This window comes from Pygocentrus nattereri, chromosome 20 (assembly GCF_015220715.1).
Source record: "Pygocentrus nattereri isolate fPygNat1 chromosome 20, fPygNat1.pri, whole genome shotgun sequence".
Lineage (NCBI taxonomy): Eukaryota > Metazoa > Chordata > Actinopteri > Characiformes > Serrasalmidae > Pygocentrus > Pygocentrus nattereri.
Genome location: NC_051230.1, coordinates 30,281,357 through 30,293,755, shown reverse-complemented (window position 1 = coordinate 30,293,755; position 12,399 = coordinate 30,281,357). Strand labels below are relative to the sequence as shown.

The window sequence follows — 12,399 nt, the reverse complement described above, 5'->3', positions numbered from 1 at the left end:
GTACAGAATTCATTCCAATATTACTTGAATCTCGTTTTTGGTGGCTGTAATGTAGCGCTGTAAACAACTCACAGTGAGAGATAGCCATGCCAAAGTACAGCCTCTACATGGCGGAGTTGGTTTCAACACAATGTTAGAAATAAACAATCAGAGGTCTCCCTCATATAAATTCAAAGAATTCATATGCTTTTCTCATTTATTATGATGCACATGAAGCTCATCTGGTTCAGGCTTCTAAGTGTTTTCCTGTTCCATCCCCAGCAATACAGTGTTAGAAATAAAGGCAGAACAGTGGTTTTAAGGTCCAATTGTGTACCTTAAATAAGTATTTCCCAGTGGAAAAGTAGATATTTGTATCTTTTTATAAACTAATGTTTAAAAAAAGAACCATTTAATAAAAAGCCCAGCGATGAGACGGGGGGGGGGGGTTTCACTGGATTGTGGTACAATTATGTTCCATGACTAAAGGTACTGAGAAGTACCCCTGAGGGTACCACCATAGTGACAAGAAGGGTACTACCCCAGTGACAGCGTCGTACCTTTTCTTTTTTTTCTGAGAGTGTACCTCAGCAATGTATAGACAGAAGTCCAAAAAACATGTATGGCCTACCCCTGGTCAGAATGGCCCCTTCCAATAGCAAATGAATCTGATCCGTTTCAGTCCACTGAAAGAGCATTCAATAATCTTGGCGGCTATTTTCGGTAGGTATCTATGAAACCACGTAATGCCTTGCCTGCACAGAAAGATGATGCAAGTCTTCATACCTGTGAATTCAGGGAGGTTTTTCCATCTCTGGAAAGTCAAGATGATGTTTAGTCTTGTTTTAGCTCAGATTCCGTCACTCTCCGATTTTGCTTGGCCTTCAAATCTGGTTTTACGTCTCTTGGCTTTAACAGGGGCCGGCGTTGCAGAGGATGACTGGGTTTGCCGTTCTGTTGTCTCCATGTTATTCGAGATCTCGTTCTGTTCACTAAAGCTACAGTGACTCAGTGATGCAACCACTTCTTCAAATCTTACATAGTGCAGCTTTCACTGTGCTTGCATCAGTTTACATCAAGCAGCTGTTACAACAGCCCCCTCAGTCTATTACCATCATCTTCCTTGATTTGTAGCAGATGAGTAAAAATAATAACTGTAGGTAAAAAAAGCTTTAAGTAATTGCAGTATCTGAATGGTGCAGTTGGAATAGATGATAGAACCTATACTGACCAAACCTGAAGCCTCCTCCCAACCCTGGGCCATTTATTTGTCCATCCCCCATTCTATTCACCTGCTGCTTCCTTCTATTCTTCTCCTCCCCAGGGTCGACAGTGTATTAGCACAGGTTGGCGGGCAACATCTCCCAGCTGGTCTCACTTATGTCCCTTCCATTCCTCTCTCTGTCTTTCTTCCTACAAACCTACAATTTATGGCACAAGCACGTTTGGCCCCAGTTCACCAGCACTCTGGCATCTCACGGAAGGAGGCATGGCAGCCTCCCCCAGGGGAATTTCATCTGTTGTGAGAAAAATAAACACGTTTGCACAGCGCGCAGAGCTAAAACGCGAAATATTGTTTTTTTCCAGTCTAAAGAAACAGGCCAAGACAATCCTGTCAAGATGGCACTCGTTTCTCTCTTCATATTGAGAGATGAGGGAGATATAGCAGATAGAGGGCAAATTTCATCATGTGATGGTGTCATCACTTGTTGGAGAATGTGTGGCCGGCATGCAATACTGCTCTAGATCCATTAGATTACTAACCGTAGTTACACATCCACATGCCTAAGCTGTGTACTATACCATATTTCATCTTCACACCCATTAAGTGTCAATGTGCTTCCAGAATGTTCTGTATATCCTGCAAATCCGGCAAGGCGAATGGGGTACTGTAAGTGTCGGAATGCTGTCTTTAAGCGCGACAGCAGAAGCCACATTCTGAGTCATACCCACAAATCTCCCTTTATTCCACCCACTTCTCAGATTTGGTGGCAGCATGTTAGAGCGGGACGCTTTGATGTTTGACTTTGATGGATCTGACTTCAGGCTTCTGGTGTCCTTTCTCCACCTCACCAAGGGGGAGAGCCTTGGGACGGCCGGTGTGTCACCGAAACGTCATCACTCGCTCACTTGCTCGATGCTCCAGCTCTCATCTGTGAAGTAGTAATGCAAGTCACGATGGCTCTGATGCAGACTGTGCGCTTTAAAAACAAAAAAGAAAGAAAGACCTTCTCTCTTCGGGTGGCATTTCTTGCGGGAAGGCTTCTGTTCTTGAGGCACTGGAGCAATGTGGAATGTGGATGTGGGGACGTGTTTTGGATGTGGTAGGAAGGGGGAAAAAAGGAATACAGGGCTGTTTGTTTGGACTGGAGTACAGAGCAGATTGGACCTCGGTGGCAGCATAAGTGAACATATGGTCGATCCTAGAGAGAACACTTTACCAGCATAAATCTGGAATCGCTGTCGTGGTGCAGCTTTGCGCTGGAAAATGCCGAAGGGATGACTTTCAGAGGAGCAAGGAGGACAGAGGGTAGGGGAAGGGAGGAAGGGATGAGGGGTAGTCTACAGAGGGTTGGAGGCAATTGATTTTGAGCATGCAATTTCAAGCTATTAATGTTATTATACAAGGTTTGGCTGTGGGCTCCTTGTTGCGTGCTTAATTTGAATTATTGACCAGCCAGGCTACATCTGTGAGTTGTGGTGGCCACAAGAGGAAGGGAACATGGTTCAGTTTCTCACGGACAGCTTCATGCTGTGGACTCATTGTCAAGCAGGCCCGTCCTTGCTATAAAACAGCCACTTATACGCCCAGTGGAGCACATCCAGTCAAAACAACTGGGAATACTTGCCTTGCTCCTCCATGAGCCGCAGACAAACAATCTCAGATGGGCAAAAAGGGAAGAAAAGGCTCTGCTTCTGCCCCCGTTTAGAAAGCACAAAGGGAGCAAGCAGTCGGGCAGTTTGAAATAAAAACGACACACAAAGCTGCAGAGGCTGCCAAAGTTACCAAGATGATTTTTTTGTCCGCTGCAACTTCACTTCAGCTCTAGGAATGCTGGCTACCAGCAAACAAGCCAGTGCAGCGAGAGAACGTTGCACTCACCTGCTAATACACACCACCTGTTTCATCCTTCCATTTTAATTTAGTTACAAAGAGCGGCGTCAGCCAAGTCGATCTGTTTTTCCCTCAAGTGATTAGCTATTCACTTTGTAGAGAGGGGGAACTTTCCGTGGGGAGGTTTCTGACCAGAGTGGGCCATATGGCAGGCGGACGCCCCTGAGCAGCGAGAGTCAACGAAGTGGGGGCTTGACGCTCGTTACATGGGATGCGGCAAAATGAAGGGGGGCTGATTGCATTAACAAGTCCTCAAAGGCTCTGAGAAAGTCACCTCTTTAGGGTCTTCATCAGCCCACAAACATACCAAAGACTAAGAAGCCCGACTTTCAGCTGATGAGGAGTATATTTAATGTGCAATTAGATGTCAAAGCCTAAATGCACAAGTTTATGGAAAATTGCTCATACATATGTATTTGAGGAAGGAGTGTACAGAACCGCACAGAAACTGATGATACTGGAAGTGGAGATGATTACATATTCCACTCAGTTTACTAAAGTTTGAGCAACTAGTGGTGGCCAGTTTTGTGTGGCCTTTTAAAACCAAGTGTGAATGTGGTGTAGGGGTCTCAAAGCCGTGCCCTTCCTTCCACAACAGGCCATACAAAAGCTTCACAGTTAACCTTGCTGGATGCTGACATAGGTCAAGCCTATTTGCAAGCTGGTTTACTGAAAATGGCTAACTTGTAACTCTCTCAGATTTTGCTAAGAGCAACAGATAATTGACTGTGCAATAAGCTCTGCAGAAACAGGGGTTGCATGCCACACTCCGAATGCATCACTCGAAACTCACACATTCCGATGAGCCCCTGGCTCAGGCTCACATGACCGCTTCACCACAGTAACGTGACGACCCGATTTGTCATACAGCATATTAATATGCAAACAGTGCATGTCAGGAGTGAGATAGGGCCACTCAGATGACAGGCTTGCTGTTACAGCTTTGCCCAGCCAGGCTCTGTAACTCTTATCCACTCGGGCAAGTAAATTAGTGATGAGGCCATTTGAGATAGAGAAGGACTTGATGTAGAAGGTGCTAATTTCACTTTCCTTTTGGCTTAGATGCCGCAGAAACGTGACGATGGGAGCTGTGCAGCTTGGGTTTGGCTCCCCTGAGTTCAAGCTGTTTTAGAAGGATGGTCTTTTATCGACTGAGCGCTGCCCTTTTGAGTTCTGGCATTTCAAGGCGGGGGACAGAATAGACCGCGATGCAAATTGTCCTTTCGAGAGGCATCAGGGGGGTTCCACTACTAAGGCCATGGGTAAACAATGCACCACTCGCTTTCTCTCTCTCATTGTATCAAGTGCCCTGCCTGCAAAGAGCCCTTTAAAATGTCACATGAAGCACTACTTCAGCCTTTCCCACCTTCAGGAGTTGGATTATCAGCTTTGGCTTGTTAGGATGACATGTGTCTAGAAGCGCAGAGGCTGCGGACTGTAATTAAAATTCTAAAGTCTTCCCTGCAGTGCTTTTAAATGCCACTGAGGCTATCAGATGCAGGCTCGCTGTAATTACAGGTTCAGGATGTTTTAGTTAAACCTACTTGAATTACATCAAATGTTACTCTAATCGATTCAAATCCGCAGCAGAGAGGCTGACCTCGGGTCACCTTTATTGGTCCCATTCACTGGATCCCGGCAAATCAAACATGACATCAAAGCGCGTGTCCGCCATGACCAGAGTGGAAATGTGTCACGCCTGTATTAACCCGAGTGACCCAGCATTTATTAATGACACACTGAGCAGTGACATTCATTGACATTCATTATTTTGGTGGAATAATGATGATCTTATGCAACACTCAAGAAACCCAGCAGGAATGGAGGTAAGGATTAGTGGTAGAACCTTTATGAGAAAATGTAATCCCCATTCCTTTGATAACCAAGGCAGTTTGCCCTTGACCTAAATCCAGAAGCGTTTCTAAGACATGCTACGAGAATGCTGTTTGACCGCAGGTAAACATATTGGAATCTTCTGCATTCGTCCACTCTTGTTGTAGAATTTTAGAAACGTATACAAAACTTAATCCTACAGGCATCGGCTGACATAAAGGCTGCTTTTGTCATCTTTGATGTTAAGTTGACGCAATGCCTTCTGTGATGTCCCTAAATAGTTGGACACAGACAAAGTTACTGTTATTTTAGCTGTCCACCACAGCATATGAGCTGAAAGTCCAGCTTGGATTTGAGGGTATTTACATCAAAACTGTTTGGACACCATAAGAATTACAACCATTTTCAACCATCTAGGGGTTCAAGATAATTGGAAAATTGGCTGCTCGCTGTTCTCTGGCCAGATGTGTGTTATTCCTCATTATTTCACCTAGAAGTGAGGAGAAAAAGGTACTAGAGTTCATTTCAAGCATTTACAGTTACGGCATTTGGCTGACGCTCTTATCCAGAGCGACTTACAATTTGATCATTTTACACATGTAGGCCAAGGTGGTGTTAGGAGTCTTGCCCAAGGACCCTTATTGGTATAGTGTAGGGTGTTTGTCCAGGTGGGGATTGAACCACAGTCTACAGTGTAGAAGGCAGAGGTGTTACCCACTACACTATCCCTAGCCCTTTTTTGCATTAATTATTACTTAAACATGGAAAAATGTTTTAATGTGTTTTGTTATTTTTGCTTAAATAATGGAATTTGCTTAAATAATGGAAGAAAAAAAAACAACACAATAAAATCTAAAAAAAAAGCACCATAAAATCTCATTTTTCTCAAAAAAATCTTTTTATTAAAAAAAACAACAAAACAAATCCAACTTAACTTAGTAAAAACGTACAACCCAATATTCACAAATATTGTAAATACACACATTTTCAATTCGAATTTGGGATATATGGTAATAACAAACATCATACTAAGAATTGCTGGTCATGTGATGCCAAATTATTTGTGGTTTAAAAGTAAAAGACCCTTTTTCCACAACTATGTAGTAAAACACAGATTTTACATTACTGGTTTTTAGTAAAATTGAGATAAAGTAATTGTTGCCATATGTTGTATGCCATGCAACAGAGGGTTAACTTTCAATATGAAGTCCAAAGAGCTTTATTGGCTGTGAAGCAAGTCATCAATAGGCTGAAAAATCAAAACAAACCCATCAGAGAGGTAGCAACAGCATTATGTGCAGCCAAACAACTATTTGGTACATAATTAAAAAGCAAGAACACAGAATCCATTCCATCTGAGTCAATTCCATCCGTCCAGTCTCGTATCCCACAGTGCACAGCTGAATAGTCCAGCATGAATAGTCCTAAAATATGTTTATGCACATCATACAAACAGGCTTATGTCTCAGCCTCAAGAGGGATATTTTGCAAAATGTTTCTTTGGTGCACTCAGGCCATAATGGTGATATCGGGCATGTGTCATTTCCACTACACTCTGAGATGAGATGAATTCCACACAAGATGCCATTTTCCCATCTCATCCGTACCCTGCCATTACAGCGGCCTAATGGACAGGTGGACACCACTAACCAAAGAGGATAAAGCATGGTTCGGCATTGGTACTCTTACCTTGCAAGCATAGAGGACATTTGATTAACCTCTGGCTGCTCAGAGCTTGGCAAGATAACTCTAAAGGGGTTGTTTACAGCCCTTTGAATATGATAAGAGGGTTTGAAAATAATGAATGGTATCATGTTGTAGAGGGGCAATTGTCACTGAATGCTGCACTTCAGACAACCTTTATCCCACACAGGCACAGCCAAAACAGAAACACTTACAATGCAGCTTGATTTCCCACTAGGGAAACAGTGCACTGTTAATTACAAAACAGCAGCATCAACCGGTTATTGTATTTATAGAAGAATCTGGCCATTCATCATTGATCCTATAGAACAAGAGCTCTCAAAAATTTGTCAGGCTCAGACTGAAAACCTGATGTGGTTTGGGTCAAGTTTGGACAAAATTTTGTTAGGGCTTGGACTAAAAACAACTTGATGCAGCTCAGGTTTGGATAAAGTTTTGTCAGGCTCAGGTCCGGTTTAGGCAAGAAAACTGACATGGATCTGGTTGGCTCCTCACAAAATTTTGTTGGTGCTCAGGTTCAGACTCAAAACTTTGGGTTGGATTCATACAAAGTTTGTTCAGAGCTAAGGTTCAGACTTAAAACGTAGTGTGATTTGGACTGGGTTCAGAAAAAAATTTGTTGGGGCTCAGACTAAAAACTTGATCTTCGGTCTTGTTTGGACAAAATTTTGTCAGGGCTTGGGCTTGGACTAAAAAACTTGATGTGGGTCAGTTTTGGATAAAGCTTTGTCAGGCTCAGGTCAGGTTTAGGCAAGAAAACTGACATGGCCAGGTTGGGTCCTCACAAAATTTTGTTGGTGCTTAGTTTCAGACTCAAAACCTGGTATGGTTTGGGTCAAGTCTGGACGAAAGTTTGCCAGGGCTTGGGTTCAGACTCTGATGTGGTTCAATCACAATTTGTTGGGCATGGGTCAGGTTTAGACAAGAAAATTTATATTGGTTGGGTTTTGTCTTGACAAAATTGTGTCAGTGTTTGGGTTCTGACTCAAAACCAGATGTGGTTTAGGTCAGGTTTGGGCAAAATTTGGTCAGAACTTGATGTAGATCTCATTTGGAACGTATCTCATCAGACTCAGGTCAGGTTAAGACAAGGAAACTGACATTTGTCATTCAAAACCTAATGATGTGATTTGATACCAGCTTATAATTGCATTTGGACCAAAATATCAGGCCCGAGCTCTAGTTTTATTATGTTATTGGTTTTATTTACTTCTAACTCATGGATTTAAGCTTACTTCTGACTTCTTTAGTAGCCAGTAGCAACCTACTCCCATGCACAAGGCCATACATTATTGCTTCTGTTGCTATAGTTAATTCATCAAAGCTTTTAGAGAGTATGCTAGAGCTCAATCTGTTCTCTGATGTTTTCTCTGTCTCTGTCTTTCCTACAGCTTAAAGAACCAGTTATGTGTCCAGTGAAGTTGAGTGGAGTGACAAAACTATTGGATTGATGTCAGACAAGGTTTGATCAGCTTGCCCTGATTCTCTGCCTCTTCGTCTCTCGATCTCTCTCCCTATTTCAATCTCCTTCCTTTTTACATCTTGTTGTCCTCATCTCTCTGGCCTGACCAAAACGACCAAACAGGAATTTTTTGTTTGTTTGTTTTTTAGACTCTGTTCAAGTTCATTCCGTTCAAGTTGGCCTCGAAGTTGTTGTCATACTTTGCTGCTACTTTCCCAAGCACTACGTTATCATGACTGAATCTATGGGACCGTGGACAGGGAGCACCATGGACGGCGCCACTTGCACCAGTGTATTTACAACCATGTTTTCTGTCACCTCCCGGTGGTTTGTGTGTGGGTTGATAAACTGAATCTTTGCATCAAATCCAGTCAGTCAATCAAGTGTTGTGTGCATGACCAAAACAAAGAATTTGTATCTTTTACCCAGCTAAGCAATATCTAGCAAAAAGAAGAAAGAAATCAGCCAAATTTATTGTTATTAAATACGTTTTGACTGCAAGAGCAACACGGAAAGCGCCACAATCTGCTCACATTCCACGATTACTCACATCTTTGGACAGTTTTACACGGGCATTTTTCCTTTCGGAGATGTAAACAGGTGTGGGCATATCAACAGGGTCTTTTGCAGCACATGTCTTGCTATGTCTTTAAGAAAGGGTTAAAGTAAACATGCAGCTACTACATTAGAATTGGTGAAGCTCATTTATTCAGAGATTCAGTCTAGTTTTAAAAAGTGTTGTGATGACGCATTCCTTTGAAGATAATTTAAACATGCATATAGTCCAAGCCTACTTCCTCAGTGGTGACCGTCACGAACTTAAAACTTCTTTTATGTGTAACTATAGACCTATTAGAGCCATTTAAAGAAACTACGATGTCATAAGAGCTACGTGTCATTTTATAAAATGAAGAAATTAGACTATTTATTATTAGAAAAGAGTTTATTTTTATTCTCTCATGAATAATGTATCTGTGCAGATGAATGCCTTTATGTTGGCCTTTGTGTCTGAATCTTTGTTATTTATTTCATAACGTGCATTACGATGGATACCGAGTCATTTGAGGTTCAAGAAGATTTAGGTTAAAACATGAAAAAGAAAAGAAAATTAAGCCTCCCAAGCCTTTTATACACAAAAAGCAAACCTACTAATGGCCAGATCTCTTACGTGAACCCCTGCCCCAGAGGCTTATTGTTGTAATTAAGCTTAAAATATAAGTGTTGAATATGAATATGTCTTAGGCTTAAAGGCATAGTCCAATGTTTTGCATCCAATTTCAGGTTCAGATAGGTCTTTTACAACTATATTGTGTGGCCAAAAGTATGTGGACACCTGACCATCACACCTATATGGGCTTTTTTTTCTAAATATCCTTCGGGATCAATAAAGTATCTATATATCTATCTGTCTTTTTGGGCATCCCATTCCCAAACCATGGGCATTAATATGGCCTCCTTTGTAGCTATAACAGCCTTCTGGGAAGCTTCAAGCTGTTAGAGTGTGTTTACGGGAATTTGCGCCCATTCAGTCAAAAGAGCATTTGTGAGGTCAGGCATTGATGCTGGACAAGAAGGCCTGACTCATAGTGCTCAATGTATTCTAAAGGTCTTCAGTAGGGTTAAGGTCAGGCCTTGGAAATGATTCTGGTGTGTCTTACTATAGAGGAAACTTAACTAGGAAAAACACTGGACTATTCTTTAAATTCAGTGCTACACATTTCCGAAGATATTTTAGATCATGGAACACGTTCGTTTTTATGAAATATTTAGCATAATGAATTCCAACTTGTTCATGTTTTGGTGGGTTTTGTGGCATTCACAATAGGGACTTTTAGACTTTTTTAATCTAAAGCTACTAGGTTTCCTGGGAAAAACTGTTTTTCTTTTCCACAGAGAACCCAAATTTAAAGTCTGAGTGCATTCCAAGTCTAAGCTCTGTCCGGAAAACTACTGAGAGTTGCAGGCCGTTTATGCGGCAACTCATCAGAAGCTCAATGTATATAATGTTGTGTATATTTACAATGATTTTGTGCACGAATGATTTGTTGGCATTACTCTCAACCTACGAAGACTGCTTAGCTCTTCTCAAAGCTCGAGTCATCCAGTCTGCTCAGTGATGCACTGAAGATGTGTGGGTGTGGCTGTGTGCGATTTTCCCTTTAAGGGAGCAGACTCCTTCCTGTTCTAGCAGAATCCGCTCCCTCCTCCTGACATGGATCATGTGATCGACTATGTGTGAATTTGAATAAAAGAATCTTGCAACCCTCCCGAGTGGTTTGTTTGTATTTGCTTACAGTGCTGGGCTCAGTATATGATCCCAGGGCCAAGTATAGGCAGAACAGGTGATTGCCTAGGGCCTCCATAATGCCTGGGGCCTCCATAATGCCTGGGGCCTCCGCAACATTGTTCTGTATCAAGTACTGTAAACTATTATGAACTTTCGTATTAGATACATTGGTGTCTTAATTAGCAACAATCATCCAAGGTCACTGCACCTACCCTGTTCAAATTTGAGGACATCCAATAAGCCCATGTTGACTAAGGCCAGCTCCCCTCCGTTCCAACCATAGAGTTACTGCTGCTAATGTTATGATGGCTCCTGCAGTGCGGGAACGTTAATGAGGCGCTGCAAAAGAATAAAATAAGCACCCCAAAGAGAAAGAGCTGCAGGTACGGTTATATCTTTGTCAAATAAGCTATAATTTCTCTGCATCTCTGCAATTTCTTAGTAGTTTGCTGTAAAAAGGCAGTTGTTATACTCATCACAAAACACCTTTTAGTGTTCTACACTTAAAACGTAATGGACAAACAAAAGGTTAAACACATATAAACAACCAATACATATATGTATTGTAACACATTGTTCCTGTTACCATGTTAAAATGCTGTACTTCAGAATAACTGAACTAGTGAACCTGTGAAATAGAGTAAAAGGCAGCATTTCCAAGAACTTCAGATAACTACGGATATTTACCTTGATTGAGAAAACATACTTTACACTTTTAACAGATTTTGTTACAGAGTCTCATTTGTTTAGAAAATCAAGCAACAGTCTTCAATTTGTAAGTAGCTGTATTACAGTGAGTACATTAAACTGCAAACTGGCTCTTTTGTTGATTTCAGTTTCTTTTTCCTTCAATGTTTCACTCAAAACCTACACAGCTGAGAGCTATATGAGTTGCTTAGTTACTGACATGTTACTCCTAGATGCTTCCCTTTCACAGTAATAGTACTTACAATTGGCTAGGGTAGATCTAACAGGGTAGAGATTGATTGTGATGTGTAACTGAACACACTTGAGTGATAAGTTTCTGTTTTCATGTGTAATTTTTTCATAAATTGCACTGCTTAGATGAGGCCATTTTGCATAATAGGAGACCCCTGGTTGTGTTCAGACATTTGATGTTGCACAGTGGGCAAAAACATCACAAAAATAACCTATTAAGGTTACAAACACTAAGATAAATTATATTGCCAAAACTCACCCATCCAAATCATTGAATTCAGGTGTTCCGATCACTTCCATGGTGACAGGTGTATAAAGCCGAGCCCCTAGGCCTGCAGACTGCTTCTACAGACATTAGTGAAAGAATGGGTCGCTCTCAGGAGCTCAGTGAATTCCAGCGTGGTGCCGTGATCGGACGCCACCGGTGTAACAAGTCCAGTCGTGAAATTTCCTCACTACTAAATATTCCACAGTCAACTGTCAGTGGGATTATAACAAAGTGGAAGCGATTGGGAACGACAGCAACTCAGCCACGAAGTGGTCGGCCAGGTAAAATGACAGAGCAGGGTCATTTTACAGGGTCAATGCTGAGGGGCATAGTGCGCAGAGATCACCGACTTTCTGCAGAGTCAATCACTACAGACCTCCAAACTTCATGTGGCCTTCAGATCAGCTCAAGAACAGCGTAGAGAGCTTCATGGAATGGGTTTCCATGGCCGAGCAGCTGCATCCAAGCCTTACATCACCAAGCACAATGCAAAACGTCAAATGCAGTGGCGTAAAGCGTCGCTTTTGTTCTCTGGCGTGATGAATCACATTTCTCCACATGGCAATCCGACAGGCGAGTCTGGGTTTGGCGGTTGCCAGGAGACGGTACTTGTCTGACTGCATTGTGCCGAGTATACAGTTTGGTGGAGGGGGGGATCATGGTGTGGGGTTGTTTTTCAGGAGTTGGGCTCGGCCCCTTAGTTCCAGTGGAAGGAACTCTTAAAGCTTCAGCTCCAAGAGGTTTTGGACAATTTCAACTTTGTGGGAACAGTTTGGGGACGGCCCCTTCCTGTTCCAACATGACTGCACACC

At 42.2% G+C, this 12,399-nt stretch overlaps 1 protein-coding gene across 2 annotated transcripts in view; it reads left to right on the top strand.

Annotated features, from left to right (window-relative positions):
* zmat4a (zinc finger, matrin-type 4a) overlaps positions 1–9,527 on the top strand; it is a 152,660-nt gene extending 143,133 nt beyond the window's left edge. For both annotated transcript variants that reach the window (XM_037531740.1, XM_037531741.1), the window contains 2 exons: positions 8,023–8,093; positions 8,243–9,527. In XM_037531740.1, the coding sequence (XP_037387637.1) occupies positions 8,023–8,050 (28 nt within the window). In that variant the 3' untranslated portion in view covers positions 8,051–8,093; positions 8,243–9,527. The remainder of the gene's footprint in view (positions 1–8,022; positions 8,094–8,242) is intronic.
* Positions 9,528–12,399: the final 2,872 nt, after the last annotated feature.